Source organism: Microcaecilia unicolor, chromosome 2 (assembly GCF_901765095.1).
Source record: "Microcaecilia unicolor chromosome 2, aMicUni1.1, whole genome shotgun sequence".
In the NCBI taxonomy this organism is placed as follows: Eukaryota; Metazoa; Chordata; class Amphibia; order Gymnophiona; family Siphonopidae; genus Microcaecilia; species Microcaecilia unicolor.
The window spans coordinates 600444038-600463067 of NC_044032.1; the positions used below are offsets into that span (position 1 = coordinate 600444038).

The 19030-nt window shown below is 44.0% G+C and overlaps 1 protein-coding gene across 1 annotated transcript in view; it reads left to right on the forward strand.

Annotated features, from left to right (window-relative positions):
- Nucleotides 1-2759: 2759 nt before the first annotated feature.
- LOC115461623 (H/ACA ribonucleoprotein complex non-core subunit NAF1-like) overlaps nt 2760-19030 on the forward strand; it is an 80086-nt gene continuing 63815 nt past the window's right edge. The window contains exons 1-2 of the mRNA XM_030191588.1: nt 2760-2861; nt 10164-10712. Of these exons, the coding sequence (XP_030047448.1) occupies nt 10411-10712 (302 nt within the window). The 5' untranslated portion in view covers nt 2760-2861; nt 10164-10410. The remainder of the gene's footprint in view (nt 2862-10163; nt 10713-19030) is intronic.

Genomic DNA, 19030 nt, shown 5'->3' on the forward strand with positions numbered 1-19030 from the left:
AGCGGAACTGGTTCCATCGCTTCCAAAGAAAGCACATGTTGGAGCACACTGGCCACTGCCTGACATTTTATAGCCAGACTACAAGGGGAAACCATGAAGGTATCAGAGACAGTAAATGTGCCATATCCAGTGTGTTACCCTGACCGATCACTTCCAGAACCTACTGCTCTGTGGTGATGCGGGTCCACTTGTGGTGAAAAAGGGGAAACCTGACTCCCACCTGAAACAAGGGACCTGTGCAGACTTTCTAGACCCTCAAAAGCACTGCTCCCTGTAAGCTAAGTGAGAGTCCTCCATTTACAGTTTTGTCAGTAGGGGGTGCTGTTTCACGTTCACATTTTCAATATGAGGGACAGGCAAGTTCTGCAGGACTCCAGTGAACCTACCTGTCCCTAGAGATTGAAAACACAATATTGAAGCACCGTCCCCTACTGGTGGCAATGCAGTTGGAGGACACCCACTCAGCCTAGAGGGAACAGTGCTCAAATGCTCTCCCCCCTCCTTTTGCCTGTCTTCTGGGCCCTAAGTGAGCCCCCTCTGAGCTCCTGGCTGAGCAATATCATCCAGAATCTGAGCATGAGCCTTGTCTACACCCGAGAGGGCAAGCCCCTTCTGGCACGCTTCAGGGATCCTGAGAGGATGCACCTCTCCCAGGTCTCTGATCAGCTTCTCCAGGTCCTCCCAAAAAGCAACTATGCTCTGAAAGGAAGCTTGCGCAAATGCTGCTTTTAAGCCATGTCTGCCTACCAATACTTTAACCATTGCCATTTCCTGGATACCACAGTCAAGTCACTAAGCAGCAGCAGATCTGGACCAGCCGAAACGTCAACCTCCAATTTTATCTGTGCGTCCTCAAGGGATTGCTTCAGCCAACTTTGACCTTGTACCTCCTGCAGGCTGTCCACGGTAGGACTGGGCCCAGGAACATCCCCATAAACCAGTCTCCTACACAGAACTGGGAGTGCACTTCTTTCATAATACTAAAAAAAATCTTTATTCATCACTGGTCATGAACCAAACACAAACAGGATAGCTTGTTTTGTCTTGTACATGCATGGGCACATCTATGATCCATGTAAATAAAGGATACCAATCCCCTTTTATTCCACACTGGGTCCCCAGCTTTTCCTGTCTCTCCCTATAAATAGGATTTTTTTAAAGGATGCTATCCCTATTGTCACCTAATACTTAAGCACTATCGTTTTTATACAGGATTTATATCAACAGGGTATTTGTACACTGGGTTCCTAGAATCATAAATACTCCTGACAGTTTCTTTTTCCTCCCCTGCACTCAGTGTCAGCCAGGGATCAGCATTCCTCCTCACTCAGCTGCTGAATTCCCAATTAATTAGACTTACAGTTCCTTATGCTGCTGTGCCACACACACACACACAAAAATACCTCCCACAACATAACTTTCTTAAAGGCTTTGATAAAATCTGAAACATTTCTTCAAACCTCTGCACAACTTAACAAATAACTATGCTACCAAGTTTTCCCCCTTTCCAGCCTTCTCAAACCTGGCTCTTGTGACTTGTAGGCCCACAATGCAGCTCAGTAAAAGGAACAAGCTGTCTCTTTCCTTGTGCAGCTGCTTGTTACGCAGCTTCACAAATAAATGCACTACACAGTCCCAGGGGTGTAGCCAGACTTCGGTGGGAGGAGGGTCCAGAGCCCGAGGTGAGGGGGCACATTTTAGCCCCCCCGGCGCCGCCGACCCCCCCCCCCCCCCCGCCATTGCCGACCCCCCCCGCCGCCACCACCACCACCACCACCACCACTACCACCAACTTTGATGACCCCCCTCCCGCCGATGACCCTCTTGACTCCCCCTCCCGCCGCCAACCTTCCCCCGCCATCGTCGCCTACCTTTGCTGGCGGGGGACCCGAATCCCCGCCAGCCGAGGTCCTCTTCTTCCCGTGCAAGGTTTCGTTCTGTTTCTAATGTCCTGCACGTTGTACGTTGTACGTGCAGGACATCAGACTCACAGAACAGAATGAAGCCTTGCAGATCAGCTGATCTGCAAGGCTTCGTTCTGTTTCTGTGAGTCTGACATCCTGCACGACGTCAAAAACAGAACAAAGCTTTGCACGGGAAGAAGAGGACCTCGGCTGGCGGGGATTGGGGTCCCCCGCCAGCAAAGGTAGCCCATGGCGACGGCAGGGGAGGGTTGGTGGCGGGAGGAGGTCAAGAGGGTCATCGGCAGGGGGTCCAGGGCCAAATCTATGGGGGCCCAGGCCCTCCTGGCCCCACGTAGCTACGCCACTGCACAGCACAGTTCCCTCCTTCTTTCCAGCCTTCTCATATCTGGCCCTTATTGAGATGTAGTGTGGACACACAGAACCCAACTAGGACACTGAGAGCTAGCAGCTGCACAATGGAAGGGACAGAACTCTGTCCATCTGTACTGTATAGAACAGTGAAGAAAAATGAGCACAAACTACTGCGTTTATAATTGCTGTTTCTACCAGATACAATAATTTTTTGAAGCTGTTTTAGTGATATTCAATTGTTATTTCTTTACTCCTCCACCTACCTAACTGAAAGAGTTTTAAACTTGCTACAAATGGATCAACAAAAAAGAACGACAATGTGGATGCAGCAGCTCATAGGTTTGCTTGTTTTGAGTGTATGGAAATGACGGCTGCGCGGGGGGGAGAAGAAACAAAGATGAACCAAATAGGCTTCCTTCTGTCTACTAAACCTCCTTGGTTTCAGATGCCCTGCTGTCCTCTCTTCTGACGCAACTTCCTGTTTCCGTCAAGGCAGGGAGCATGTGTATGTAGTGTATAGGGGCCGATTAAGGGGTACCTGAGACGGAAAGCTGTGGAATTGGTAGTGGTCGACCTCAGAGTCAGGTAGGAGTTTGATGGAGGGTGTTTGAGGGACAGGCACCGTATCGCGGACAATGCGGAGAGTGGAAGATAGAGGAGAGAGATGGCAGATCATTCGGAGGGGAGGCCGATCCCCGAATGCATGTGCGGATGGATGCTCGGCGTGTTAGAGTGTGAATGCATCTGAATGCGTGTGACTTGTTCTTTGAATATGTTGTGAAATTGAAATATATGGTATCAATAGTGCGGCACTTGTGATTTTTTTTGTATTAGATTTGGGTTCTGCTGGATTTGGATTTGTCCTTGGCTCAGATACACAGGTGCCATTCATCGTAACGGCTGTAATCTCGGTTTCTTTCCATCACCCACACACTTGAGCAGCATCCTTTTTAGCCTCTCTAGCCATTACCCAAGTAATCCAGCCTCTTCCTATTATTTGCCTGCCCACTTAGATCAACAGTCACTGTCTCATTGTTAATGCCCACTGGTAGCCTTAGCGTATTTTCAAAGTTTCTATGGAACTTTGGAAGGCTAAGTGCTTTGAAAATGAGCCCCGAAACAAGTCTTGCACCCATTTACGCTCTCACCTATGTGTTCTATTCCCTCTGCTCCCTTTCCATAAAATACAAAAACAAACTAACAAAAAAACCAATGATCTGTGTCTTTTAAATTCATGTCATTATTCTTACCCAAAGGGCTGGAGATTCTGGAACCAAATGGTCTTGTTTGTCCCAGTTAATGCTCTGTGTGGGTAGCTGTTTTCAAATGCTGTTACTATTACTTATAATTTATATACGCTATTATATGTATGCAGCACTGTACACTAAACATATAAGAGACGGTCCCTGCATGACAGAGCTTACAATCTAGTGAAGACAACAGGACAAATAAGGGATTAAGGAATTATTTATTGTGGGAATGATTAAAACAAACAGGGATCCTGAACAGGTGAATAGGGTGTTAACAGTTAAAATCAGCACATGCGTATACATCCACACAACTGTATAAAAGCCATTTTCACATGTAGGATATGCCTCATACAGGCAATACTTTATAAATTATTTTCAAAGTAGTTGAAAGGAAATTTTTTTTCAAAATCACAACAGTAAAATACAGGGCAAAGAAAGGTCTTGATTTTACAGATTCAAAGGCAGTAAGTGTGAAAATGTACAAGTCTGTATATGCATCATGCATAAACTTGGATGTAATTGCATGAATCGAGGAGACGTTTTGCAGACTCGTGATGCCGTTTACTGGACACAAGCAAGACTTATTGCGAATTGTGGCTCTAGATGGGATGGGAGCTCTCTTGTTAGGGATTTCTGAGGATAGGTCCTATGCCTATCCTCCAGGTAGCTACCGAGTAACCTCAACACTGGAATGTCAACTGGGTTGATGCTGTTGCTTATCAAAACCACTGAGGAAATATAACCCCCTTAACCCTCAGCCTGTGTTAATCGATAACCCCAGTGTCTTTTCTAATGCACAGGTTGATGGCATCACTGTCTTCTGACATGCTTGCTGACATTACTGCCGTTATTGGCGCTACTGCTGCACTGAAATGTGCTCTGTGCTTGAGACCCAGGGGCTAGGTTTGATTTTTCTAGTTACCATGGTGACCTGATGCCTGTGATCTGTATGTTCAGAAAGTATGTTCTGTATGTATATTACTTTCTATTAGTCTTCTTGTCACTGGATCACCCCTGAACTTATTTATAAAAATTGTCATTAGATTGGCTACCCTCCAATTTTCAGGTAACATAGATGATTTTAAAGATAGGTTATTATTAATAGTAGGTCTGCAACATTTTTTTGTGGTACTCTGGGTGTATACTATTTGGTCCAGGTGATTACCAGTTTGCACTATTACATTGTCCAACTTCATACCAAGTCACATCAAATTCAACCACGTCTGCTGCTTGGACACCCGAATGTGGAGTACCACAAGGATCACCCCTCTCACCAACCATTTTCAACCTAATGATGATCCCCCTGGCGAAACTCCTATCGAACCACAACCTCAACCCATATATTTACGCCGATGATGTAACTATATACATCCCTTTCAAAAAAGACATTAAAGAAATCTCCAATGAAATCAACCTAAGTCTACACATCATGAACACCTGGTCAGATGCTTTTCGCTTGAAACTAAATGCAGAAAAAACTCAATGCCTGATACTCACGTCCCAATACAACACGAAAGAATTCACCGCTTTAAACACACCAACAGTGGCCAATCCAGGTCAGAAGTACCTGGCAAATCCCAAAGCAATACAATACATTTTATGCTGCTTATTCTAGAAATATATTCAATAAAATAGAAAAAAATGGCAATGCTCCACCTTATTGGTCTTGTAAAATACACAACTAAAAGTAGGGGGAGCAATTTACTCCATCAGCAGTACATTGCTTATAAGGGGACGTCTCATACTGTCACGCAGGCACTCTGTGTAATGCTTGTATCAAGCCTCTGCAATTGTGACTTTTTATAATCTTAGACTGCCCCCAACCTCCAATAGTGCACACAACTCGCTTATAAATATTATTATTTGCATGATAACTAAGTTTACTGCAACAGTGCTACAGTTTTTTGGACTTTTAGCACTTTGATAGTAGTGCACATAAAAAACTATTAAAAAATGAATTGAGGTGAGCACAGTGATGTTTATAGATACTTATATATATAAAACACAACAATAGGAGATTTATAATAAGCAAGTTGTGTGCACTACTGGAACATCTTCATTGTATTCTTCACATGGGTATCGAGTGTGAGGTTTCGATCGATTGTCACTCCAAGAATTTTTAGGTTTTGTGCGACGGGAATAGAACAGTATGGTGTGGTTATTTTGGAGTAGTTGTTTTTGTTGTGTTGTGAGGTTAGTACAAGACATTGTGTTTTCTCTGCGTTGAGTTTCAGTTTGAATGCATCTGCCCAGGAGTGCATAGTTTGGAGGCTTTGGTTGATCTTATTGGTGATTTTGTTTAGATCATCTTTGAATGGGATGTAGATCGTGACATCGTCTGCATATATATAAGGATTGAGGTTTTGGTTGGCTAGAAGTTTGGCTAGCGGTATCATCATTAGGTTCAAGAGAGTTGGTGATAAGTGGTACCGGAAGATTGGAGGGTGGCCGATGTAATGTTGATTTTTTTTAAAAAAAGGTTCCAGAGGAGATCTGGGAAATTATAGACCGGTCAGTCTTATGTCGGTGCTGGGCAAAATGGTAGAGACTATTATTAAGAACAAAATTACAGAGAATATTCAAAAGCATGGATTAATGAGACAAAGTCAACATGGATTTAGTGAAGGGAAATCTTGCCTCACCAATCTACTACATTTCTTTGAAGGGGTAAACAAACATGTAGATAAAGGTGAGCCGGTTGATATTCTGTATCTGGATTTTAAGGCATTTGACAAAGTACCTCATAAAAGACTCCAGAGGAAATTGGAGAGTCATGGGATAGGAGGTAGTGCAGTGGCGTAGCAAGGGGGGCTGCCACCCGGGGCGGTTCGCCATTGCACCCCCCCCCCCCGGGTGCAGGACGATGACATCCCCCCTGACCCAGTGCCTACCCTGAACTCTGTCTAAGCTCCCGCACCCTACCTTTAAAAAAGCTCAGAAACCAAGGCGAGGCGCAGCGCCTCGCGCCAGCAAGTAAAAGAAGTATGGATGGATCATCTCATCGTCAATCGGGCCTTCCCTCGCTCTGTCTGTCCCGCCCTCCGCTGACGCAACTTCCTATTTCCGCAAGGGCGGGACAGACAGAGCGAGGGAAGGCCCGATCGACAATGAGACGATCCATCCATACTTCTTTTACTTGCAGGCGCGAGGCGCTGCGCCTCGCCTCGATTTCTGAGCATTTTTAAAGGTAGGGTGCGGGAGCTTAGACGGAGTTCAGGGTAGGCACTGGGTCTGGGGGGTGTCATCGTGGTGCACCCGGGGGAGGGGAGCTGGCAAGAAGCACCCCCCTTGAGCTCACACCCGGGACGGACCGCCCCTCCCGCCCCCCCCTTGCTAAGCCAATGAGGTAGTGTTCTATTGTGGATTAAAAACTGGTTAAAAGAAACAGAGAGTAGGGTTAAATGGTCAGTATTCTCAATGGAGAAGGGTGGTTAGTGGGGTTCCCCAGGGGTCTGTGCTGGGACCGTTGCTTTTTAACAGATTTATAAATGACCTAGAGATGGGAGTAATTAGTGAGGTAATTAAATTTGCTGATTACACAAAGTTATTCAAAGTCGTTAAATTGTGGGAGGATTGTGAAAAATTACAAGAGGACCTTACGAGACTGGGAGACTGGGCGTCTAAATGGCAGATGACGTTTAATGTGAGCAAGTGCAAAGTGATGCATGTGGGAAAGAGGAACCCGAATTATAGCTGTGTCATGCAAGGTTCCATGTTAGGAGTGTGGACGAAGAAAGGGATCTAGGTGTCGTCGTTGATGATACGTTGAAACCTTCTGCTCAGTGCTGCTGTGGCTAAGAAAGCAAATAGAATGTTAGGTATTATTAGGAAAGGAATGGAAAACAAAAATGAGGATATTATAATGCCTTTGTATCGGTCCATGGTGCGCCCGCGCCTCGAATATTGTGTTCAGTTCTGGTCGCCGCATCTCAAAAAAGATATAGTGGAATTAGAAAAGGTGCAGAGAAGGGCGACGAAAATGATAATGAGGATGGGACGACTTCCCTATGAGGAAAGGCTAAAGTGGCTAGGGCTCTTCAGCTTGAGGAAAAGGCGGCTGAGGGGAGATATGATAGATATCTATAAAATAATGAGTGGAGTTCAACGGGTAGAAGTGAAGCGACTGTTCACGCTTTCCAAAAATACTAGGACTAGGGGGCATGCGATGAAGCTACAATGTAATAAATTTAAAACGAATCAGAGAAAATGTTTCTTCACTCAATGTGTAATTAAACTCTGGAATTCATTGCCAGAAAATATGGTAAAGGCGGTTAGCTTAGCGGAGTTTAAAAAATGTTTGGCCGGCTTCCTAAAGGAAAAGTCCATAGACCATTGTTAAATGGACTTGCGGAAAACCCACTTTTTCTGGGATAAGCAGTATAAAATGTTTTGTACTTTTTTGGGATCTTGCCAGGTATTTGTGACCTGGATTGGCCACTGTGGGAAAGAGGATGCTGGGCTTGATGGACCTTTGGTCTTTCCCAATATGGCAATACTTACCGTGTTTCCCCGAAATTAAGACATTGTCTTATATTAATTTTTGCCCCCCAAAATGTGCTAGGTCTTATTTTCAGGGGCTGTCTTATTTTTCGAGGAAACATCGGGGTTGGCCTGCCCGCCCTCCCTCCGTCGCTCCTGGAACTAACCTTAAACGCCTCCTTTCACCTTCGCAGCAGCAGGGCAGGCCACTCCTTCCTTCCGTGTCCCGCCCTCGCCTGACGTAACGTCCGCGAGGGCGGGGCACGGAAGGAAGGAGAGGTCTGCCCTGCTGCTGCTTGCTGCGAAGGTGAAAGGAGGCGTTTAAGGTTAGTTCCGGGAGCGACGGAGGGTGGGTGGAGGGGGGCCCGGCGACCTCGGGTGGGGGGGCGGCCTTGTCCGGCTCTCGGCGGCCCTGCTTTCAAACAAAAATTTGCTAGGCCTTACTTTCGGGGGAGGCCTTATATCTACCAATTCAGGAAAACCTCTACTAGGTCTTATTTTCGGGGAATGTCTTACTTTCGGGGAAACAGGGTATTGTACTTATGTACTTATGAGTTTGAGCTTATGTTCATGTGTTGGGGTCCATGGCAGCACTGGAGGTGGTACCTTGGGCTTGGGCTCACATGCGACCACTGTAGAGTTCCCTCTTGAGCCATTGGTCGCCAGTCTCCGAGGATTATGAGTGACATCTGCCCTGGCAGCTGGAGGTGCGCCACAGTCTGGGCTGGTGGTTGCTGGGTACCAGTGTGATGCGAGGGACTCTTCTAGCATTACCTGCATGGATGATGGTCATGACCGATGCCAGTGTCCTAGATTGGGGAATGCACTGTTGCTCTTAGTACAATCAGGGGTTGTGGTCAGGGGCCAAGTCACATTGGCCCATCAACAGATTGGCGTTCCGTGCGGTTTGCTGGGCTCTTTTAGCTTTTTGTGTCCTGATGGACTGCACACCTGTTTGTGTGCTCTCCAATGGTGATGGAGGCAGTGTTGCTTCTACGATGGATTGAGTCTCACCTACTTCTGTCAGTGGCATATGTTGCGGGGTGTTGAATGTTCAGGTGGTCTATCTGAACTGGATCTGGGGCATGGAAACTTTCTGTGCAGGCCATCTGGTTGGTCATGAGCATGTCCTGGTGGTCTAGTGGGCTCTTTGGGGGCAGGAAAATACCCCACTCTTTCTGCCTGCTGCCATTGCTCTGTGCTGGTGTTGCCATTTCTTCAAAATGGCCACCAAGACTTCGCACGGTAATCGTGAGGCTGCCGCAGGAAGTCTTGGCAGCCATTTGGTAGAAGCGGCAGGCACCAGCCCAGAGCAAAGGCAACAAGCAGGAAAGAGCGGGGTTCTTTCCTGCCTAGAAGAGGTACTACCAATGCAGTTCCTCCTCCTACCTCACTGGTGGGTGTAGGTGTGGGAATCTTGAACAAAATGGATTGTGACTGTGTGCAGGGAGGGGTCTGGAAAAAATGTAGTTTGAATGCAGTGTGTGGGGGGGGGGGGGCTCGAAGAAAGTGGATGCTATGTGTGGGTGAAGGTAGGTTGGAAAAAAGATGGATGCTATGTGTGGGTGCAGAGAGTGTGCTGGCAAAAAGGTGGATGGCGTGTGGGTACAGTGGGGGAGGGGGAAATATGAATGGTATCTGTGTACAGGGGGGGCTGCAATATTGTTTAAATTATGATAAACTTGCAAACCCAAGTATATGTTCAAGATATTCTTCCTTCTAAACATACTTCCTTTATAAACCTTGCCCCCTCCTCTTTGATTCCTGTTTGTCTTTCATTTTTCTGATTTAGTTTACATAACTAAAGACAATTTTGGTTTCAATGTAGTCTTCCATTTGATCCTTTGTCAGATACTTTGTTTTTGTGGCTCACTTTTTTTATAGTCATTTTTGTTGGTCATCTATTCTCATTGTAGTTTCTTAATTGTAGATGTTTTTTGCTCATTGTATTGCAGTTTTGTTAAATGACACTGGCCTTTATTCTTTTCTTCTTGTTAACCTACTTGACAGAAAGATTTATTGCTATTTCAGTGCTCTGTTTTATTGCTATTCATGGTTGCTTTGTGCTCTGAATATAGCCTTACTCCTGATAAGGATATGTAGATGGTAGATAATCTGCATTTCTTTTTCAAAGAATGTTTTCTTGAATGTTTTTCAGGAATTTGTCAAGGGGACAAGGGCAGAAGCACATCCTCCATCAGTAGCTTGATGCTGTTGATACTGTTGGAAACAAGCATTCCTTGGAGCTGGAACAGAAGGCTTCTTCCATGGTAGATTAAAATACTGTAAAGAATATATTTGCCCTGCTTTCCTGCCGTAAGTCAGCAGAAGGCACTGAATCCCAATCAGAAAACAGATCAGCTGTTGATGGTTTGAACACAAGCACTGGAAAAACTAATGAGAATATGTTCTCTGCAAACACCTGTGACAGTTCAGTACTCTTTTCTTCAGATGACCATGCTAGAAACAGTGGTCTCACAGGAGAAGAAAATGTACCGCAGTCACAGACCTCAGAATCTGCATTGTTATCTGACAAGTACATGGAAGTGGTTGTGGCTGCCCAGTTGGAATGTCTGAAATTCAGGAATTTGTTGCATGGTTGTAGTGATGAAAATACACAAGCAGACCTGCCTGATCAGAGTGGAAGTTCTAGTCCTGCCCAGGTTGAAATAGAGACCAAAACTATTGAAGAAAGTTCATCTGACAGGTTTGTGAATTAGCATACGCTTCGATTCTGTATTAACTTTTTCTGTTGTGCTTCCTCACAGCTTACCAGTTCTTCCTTATAGGTTCTGCTTCCTTCATGTTGGTGAACTGTGTTTTGTAACCAAGGGAAAATGTCTTCTGTTGAGATTATTGGGTGCTTAGGAAGGCTGCCAGGTTGACAGTACAGGAAATTAGGGGCCCTGTTAATAAAGTGTGTTAAGCAGTTAATGCAAATTAGCATGCACTGTTCCTGTGTAAGCGCAGTCACTGTTCCCATGATGTCATGACACCATGTGCTAATTCATGTGTTGCATTCTGTGTTAGGGGGTGGGAACTAAGGCCCAGATGCACTAAACCTTAACGACCCTTTAACGACGAAATTTTCAACCGTAGCATGCATTAAAGGCCATTTTCCCACGACGCTAGCAGCTAACGAAAACAGAATGCAAACAAGTAACTACCATTGAAATGTGGACAATTCGGGATGCACTAACCATACCGACGATTACAACGAATCATTTACCGTGATAAATTTAACGTGAGGTCAGACCTGTCGTTAAGGCCTGAGCTGTCATCTCCCCGCTTCCCCCTGCAGCATAAAATCCAAGCTGGCATGTTTAAAAACAAAAGTGAGATAAACAACACAAACACGCTTTCCCCTGCATAAAATTGAAAATCAAAACAAACATCAAAAAAAGGATCGGGAGGGGGCAAAGGCGCTCATCAGGAGCGTCCTGTATGGACATCCTTGCCCCCCCCCCCCCCCCCCCCGCTCGAGGTCGCCACTGCTCCCCGCTTCTCCCTGTATTAAAATAAAAATCAAAACTTTTGCAGCGCTGGGCCCCCCTCCCTTCCTCTCTCTTTCTCCTCCCACTACTGCTCCGCCTCCCGCCATCCTCTGCCCCCCCTCCCGCCTTAACCGGGCCCGTGCAGCGCCTCTCACCTCTGTGTGAAGGCGCTGCACGGGCAAGAAGAACAACAGCTGATCGACGCAAGTCTTCAGGACGTCTCTCCTTCCCTGACCTGGGCACGCCCCCGTCTGACGTAAGCAACCTACGTAGTTATTACGTCAGACGGGGGCGTGCCCAGGTCAGGGAAGGAGAGACGTCCTGAAGACTAGCGTCGATCAGCTGTTGTTGTTCTTGCGCGTGCAGCGCCCTCACACAGAAGTGAGAGGCACTGCGCGGGCCCGGTAAGGCGGAGGGGGGAGTGGCGGTGACGACCTCGGGGCGGGGCATGGGGGCGGAGGATGGTGGGAGGTGGAGCAGTGGTGGGAGAAGGAGAAAGAGAGACAGGAGGGGAGGGGGGCCCGGCGCTGCAAAAGTTTTGGTTTTTATTTAATACAGGGAGAAGCGGGGAGCAGCGGCGACCTCGGGGGGGGGGGGGGGGCAAGGCCGTCCATACAGGACAGGACGCTACTGATGAGCGCCTTTGCCCCCTCCCGATCCGTTTTTGATGTTTGTTTAGATTTTATATTTTATGCAGGGGAAAGCGGGGAGCCACGTGTTTGTGTTGGTTTTTTTTGTTTGTTTGTGACGTTTGTAGCATGCGCAGAGCAGCCAGCATAACGCTTGGCTGCTCTGCGCATGCTTTAGGGGCCGACCAATTTAATGACTCTTTAATGCATTGTACTTTACAATATCGTACCGAACATTTAAGACTTGTTTTTTTTGGTGCATTCTTTGTTTTTAAAAATTCGTTAAGGACTTTTACGTTTTACATTTTTTTACGTTTGGTTGATGCATCTGGGCCTAAGTAATTATGAGCAGAGAATGGGTGTGCCTGTTTGCTGTGCAGTTAACACAGATGCACTTGCCTACTTCTCCAAGTAGAGATGTTAAGTGCATCCACACTAATTGCAAACTGTCTTTAACATGCAGTAAAGAACATTTCAGTGCGGTAACAGCAGAGGACATGTGAAACACACCCCCAGCAATTACCTTACAACCTTTGCACTTGCCACATGTTAATTTTTCCTGTTAAAATGCGGTAAGTTCAAAAACTTACACCACGTTAGTAAAAGTGCCCCTTAATTATTTACAGAACATCTTTCTTTATTTTTGACAACATTGATACAGATAACATCATCAAGACAAGTCTATGGGAATTACATTTGCTGTGAGAGACCTTTGTTTTCATGACTCGCTGGAAGCTAATTGACACTTCCTGCTATTGTCATCGTTCCTTGGGACATTTAATTAGAATACATTATGTTACATCGATGTACAGGACTAGCACTTCATTAGTAAAGGTGGTTCAAAATATTGCAAGCAAAAAATCTGAAAACAATGTCTAGGAGAAGAAAGGTATTCCACAGTGTCCAGCACTACTGCAGTTTCAGCCTCAACCCGTTACTAGCTCTTAGATTGGGTGGATTGTAGTGATTATAGAGTTGTAGATTAGAGAAATACAGTCTGAAACCTGTGAGATCTTTTTGTCTGCTTATCTGCTCAAGGGCAAGCAGCCTCCACAGACGTTTAAGGCGCTTTCGACCAGGCATATGGTGGCGTCATAGGTGGAGACCACACTGATGTCTCCAGCAGAAGTCTGTAGGGCGGCAATGTGATCTATGCTGCATACCTTTGCTAAGCACTATTGGGTGTATGTAGCGATGCACTTGGAGGCCACATTCAGTCTCTCAGTTCTGCTGGAGGCAGGGTCAGGGTCCCACCCTGTGTAGTGATTGCTTTTGGACAAACCATGGGACCTGGAATAATGGGAAGCAACGTAATGGAAGGAGAAATTGTGGCTTACCTAATTTTCTTTCCATTAGTTCTTCACTCTATTCCAGGAGCCCACCCATGTTTATGTACATTGTTTGGGAGCTTCAGTTACTTTTCTTTTTTTTTTATTTATTTATCATTTTACTTAATTACATTCACATTTATCACATAAATGTAAGGAAATACAGAAATTTAATATAAAAAGGAAAACATTTTCTCTCAACAATATATATTTACATAATTGTCCGCAATTGGAAGATCCAAGATCAGGAAAACAATCTTAAAGAAAATAAGAAAAACTCAAAATGGTTAATCTTACACTTCACATTTTCTGAGGGAGGAAGGTTAATCAGTTATTGCAGCCGGTACAGTGGTAACTGGGGCCCACAGAAGGTGCAAATGTCCTTTAAGTTGGTTGGGGATTTAGGCAGACTTAATCAAAGGTATGATTGAGTCAGCCTATATCCCCAACCATAGGAAGGTCCCAGAAAGCCTCCAAGCTCATTCAGTAAGGTTGCAAACAGTTTCCTGGGTGATGGCTGGTGTGGTCAACCCTGGAGGATATTTACAAGGTGGTGATATGGTTGTCACTACACTTCTTTGTAAAACTTTGCAGAATTAATATTTAGCACGTGAGGATAATTCTTTTGGTAGGGTAGTAATAGAGGGAATCTTGACTTGTGCTTTTCCTGAGGGATAAAGCTTTTCAACATAAGTGGTCCAGGACTGGTCCAATAGAATGATAAGGAAGGTGAAATTATTCTTACCTGTTAATTTCTTTTTCTTGAGTCCTACTAGACCAGTCCAGTGTCCCACCCATGAAGCTCTGGGGATATTGGTGAGGGCATTCCCTGCTCGCACTTCTCTGTGTACTTTTAAAAACTTTCTTACATACCACTTGCAAGCCTAAAAGCTATTGGAGTGGTGTACATTCAGGTCCCTGGAGCTATTTTTGTGTCCCTGGAAGACTCGTAATCTAAGTTTGCACCGGAGACAATGGAAGGTTAAGCAACTTGCCCAAGATCACAAGGATCTGCAGTGGGACTTGTTAATTGAAAGATTTAGTGTCTATCTGAGAGTTCCCTAGGTAGGCCCTGGTGTTCTAGATAAAGCACATGCATTGTGACAAAATACGATATATTGTCCCACACAGAATTAGTAAAATTGGTCTTTTTATTAGAGCTGCATAATATCTTATGGCAATAAGGAGGGAAGACTGGGAGAGAAGGCTCTCTCCTTCCAAGTCTCCCTGAAGTATGACAATCCAATGCTTACATTTATACCCTTAAACTCATATGAGGTAATTGATTAATCTGTACAGAATTCCATAGCATCAGTAAGACATACTTTTTTTTTTTTTTTTTTTTAGAAGGCTGAACTTAATCTAAGCATAAAGGGCATAGTACAATGGGAAAATCTATTACATAGCATTTCTCATCTACTTTTAATAATAGACTAACATTTCTCACCTGTTTTCTTTAGTTAAACACAGAGTATGGTTTAGCTTTCCAGAAGAAGATCACAAATACTGGTCAGTTTCAGACTCTCTGTAACCTCTCATCAAATGGTTTTTCTTTGTCAGTACAGAAAAGAGGTCTGTAATAGTCATCTCTGTTTGTACTCACTGGCCTTCCTCAAGGTCAGCTAAGCTAGGATTTATCAATAGCTTACTTAAGACACTCTTGCATTTCTTTTTAAAGGCATAAGTTTAACTCTGTCTTCCCAGTTCCACATTTACTTATTTCTTGTACTGGTTCCTCTACTTATTTAAAGCTTAGGCATGAGTATACTGAAGTGTGCCAGGTTGTACCACGCTTTCTAACTGGCATATTCAAGTTTCTGTGCCTCCCATCTGCTGGTAAGGAGACCCAACACATTGGTCAGGACTAGTCTAACAGTACTCAAGGAAAGGAAATTAACAGGAAAGAATAATTGTACCATGCTTTAGGCAAACTGGTGAGGAGTGTAATCAAGCACTAGAATAAATAAATACATGTCTAATGTAGGTTAGATATTCTCTAATTATAATAAAGGAATATTGATTTGGCTTTCTGACTGCTTAAGCTCATATGTCTGATGTGGATTGGAACATCCCATTGGCAGAATCAGAAAGAAGCAGAGAGATTGTGGATGCTTGTCAAGGTTTTTTTTTTCTTAGACAAATGGTGACCAAACGCAAGAGGGAAGGGTCAATGCTGGATCTAGTGCTCACAAATGCAGGTATTGTTTCCAGGGTCTGGGTGGGTGCCCACCTAGGCAGTAGTGATCACATGATATGGTTTGATATAAGAGCGAAAGCTGAGCGCAGAAGCACAAAACTTAAAGTACTGGATTTCAGATGTGCTGATTTTGGTAAAATGGGGGACTACTTGAAGAAGGGTCTGACAGGGATAGACATTGGAGAAGTAGAAGCTGAAAGCTGCTATAAATATGGCAGTGGGTCTTTATACAAGGAAAGTAAACAAAACCAAGAGAAACAGGAAGCCTATTTGGTTCTCCAAACAAGTAGCTGAAAAAATAAGGACAAAAGAGGCAGTCTTCAAGAAATACAGAAGACGCAATGAGAGGATCACGGAAAAGATTACTGGAATAAACTCGAAGAAAAGAAGAGGGAAATACAGCTAGCAAAAGCTCAGGCAGAAGAAAAAAATCTCGAAAGGTGATGAGAACTTTTTTAGATATATTGAGGAAAGGAAAAAAGATAGGGATGGAATTGGTAGAGTGAAAGACATTGAGAAAAGCTATGTGAAAGTGATGAAGATAAAGTGAATATGGTGTTCATGGAAGAAAGTCCTGGAGGACTGTGGTCAGCTGCCTAGGGTATATCTGGGAATGGAGTTGATATTGTGCCATTCACGGAAGAGTTTATAAACAACTGGAGAATCTGAAAGTGGACCAAGGTATGGGCCAGATGGGATACATCCCAGGATACTGAGAAAACTTGGAGAAATCCTGGCGAGACCTGTTAAGGATTTATTTAATAGATCTTTAGAGATGGGAGAGGTTCCACAGGATTGACGACAAGCGGATGTGGTCCCTCTTTACAAAATGGGGACAGGGAAGAAGAAACTACAGGCCGGTAAGACTCATGTCGGTGGTAGGAAATATAATGGAGTTGCCACTGAAGGAAAAGGTAGGTAGCTTTCTAGAATCCAATAGGTTTCAGGATCCGAGACTACATGGCTTTCCAAAGGAAAATCCTGTCAAATGAATCTGATTGATTTTGATTAGCTGATCAAAGAACATGCACTAGATGTAAATATTTATGTGGATTTCAGCAAAGCCTTTGGTACGGTTCCTCACAGAAGAATCATGAATAAGCTAAGAGGGCTGAACTTAGGACCCAAAGTGGTGAACTGGATTGGAAACCAGTTGACTGACAGGAGGCAGAGGGTGGTGGTAAATTGAATCTGCTCGGAGGAAAGGAAGGTGAGTAGTGGAGTGCCTAGGGTCGGTGCAGGGGCCAGTTCTGTTTAATATATTTGTGAGAGACATTGCTGAAGGATTAGAGTGAAAAGTTTGGCTTTTTGCATATGACACTAAGATAGCCAATAGAGTAGATACCACAGAGGGACTAGAAACCACGAGAAGAGATCTCCATAAATTAAAAGAATCTTCAAAGGTCTAGCAGTTAAAACTTAATCAGTATAATATACCTGTGGAATCAATAAATGCCCAGTATCTCAAAAAATACTAAGAAACCTGAATTATTAAAAAAATACAAAAAAAACAACACTTTATAATACAATTATAAAAAGTTTTTTTTTTACAATAGATGTTTTTATTTTTTTTTCAGTTAAAATGTAATTCCAAGAAGTGCAGAGTGATGCACTTGGGGTGCAGAAATCCAAAGGAGATGTACCAGATAGGAGGAGAGAGATTGATGAGCACAGCTCAGGAGAGTGACCTTGCTGTGATGGTGTCCGAGGATCTCAAGATGACGAAACAATCTGACAAGGCAGTGGTCGCTAGGCTGCACAGAGCGGGATATAACCAGCAGAAGAAAGGAGGTGTTGATGTCTTTGTACAAGTTCTTAAGGCCCCATTTGGTGGCTACATCTTACTAAGGACATAAAAAGACTTTATTTATTCATTCAAAACTTAATATACAAAACTATTCAAGGTTGTTAAAACACGTGCAGACTGTGAAATATTGCAGGAAGACCTTAGGAAACTGGAAGACTGGGCATGCAAATGGCAGATGAAATTTAATGTGGAGAAACGCAAGGTGATGCACATTGGAATGAATAATCCAAATCTTAGTTACCTGATGCTAGGTTCCACCTTGGGGGGGGTCAGCAATCAAGAAAAAGATCTGAGTGTCGTCGTAGATAATACGCTGAAATCTTCTGTTCAGTATTCGGCAGTGGCCAAAAAAGCAAACAGGATGCTAGGAATTATTAGGAAAAGGATGGTGAATAAGACCGAAAATATTATAATGCCTTTATATTGATCCGTAGTGTGTCCGCACCTTGAGTAATGCGTTCAGTTATGGTCACCGAATCTCAAGATATTGCGGAATTAGAAAAAATTCAAAGAAGAGCAACCAAAATGATAAAGGGAATGGAACTCCTCTAGTATGAGGAAAGGCTAAAGAGGTTAGGGCTCTTCAGCTTGGAAAAGAAATGGATGATGGGAGATATGATTGAGGTCGAGAAAATCCTGAGTGGTGCAGAAATGAGTAGAAGTAAATTGATTTTTTTTTTTTTTTTTTTTACTCGTTGCAAAAGTGCAAAGACTAGGGGACACTCAAGGAAGTCACATGGACATACTTTTAAAACAAATAGGAGGAAATATTTTTTCACTCAATGAATAGTTAAGCTCTGGAACTCATTTGCCAGAGGATGTGGTAACAGGTATGCTTTGGTATTAGGAGCTGTCATTTGGTGGGCATGTTCAGACCTCGTACATTAAATGACAATAATGTAAAATTATCCAGCATTTAAACCAAATAGTAGCTCTTCAAAATGTGACTTAAATAATCTAGATCTCTAAACACTCGCTGGCCTGCCATTAACATAGAAACAACATATTTAGCAAAATAATATCTGACCTATCCTTTAATTAGGCACTCTTGGAGGTGTCCCTCCCCCAAACTCTCATCCCTAACCCATTCAGCCCTGTATATGCACTCAGATTTCTCCATCAGCAGGGCGCAGTCTCGAGGAAGTGTTTCCCACCCCTAGTCCCAGTGCTGTAAGAGCAATATCTTCTAAGAATAATCATATCACCAGCCAACAAAATGCCAACCATATCAACTCACTAAAATGCTGGACAATTACTCCTCTTAGCAAGATCAGGAGCTTTTCAAAGGAGAACCAAATTTGAGTGTTAATTCCAATATCCCAGATGCTTAGTCATGAAGAGATATGGCTTATCAAATCCAAGAAAGACTAGTGGATGCAAGGATCAATTCACACTACATATGTCCGATTAACCCTGGTGTCTTACTGTTGGCATTTCAAGCATTTCTCTTTGGTAACTCGTTGCCACTTAGGTTGCGTTGGTATTGCAGAGATATTTTTTGATGAAAATTGTTGATGGCCCTCAAAGTTTGTCACTGAGAAGCTTTCCTGTGCTTCCTTAATATTGCGGA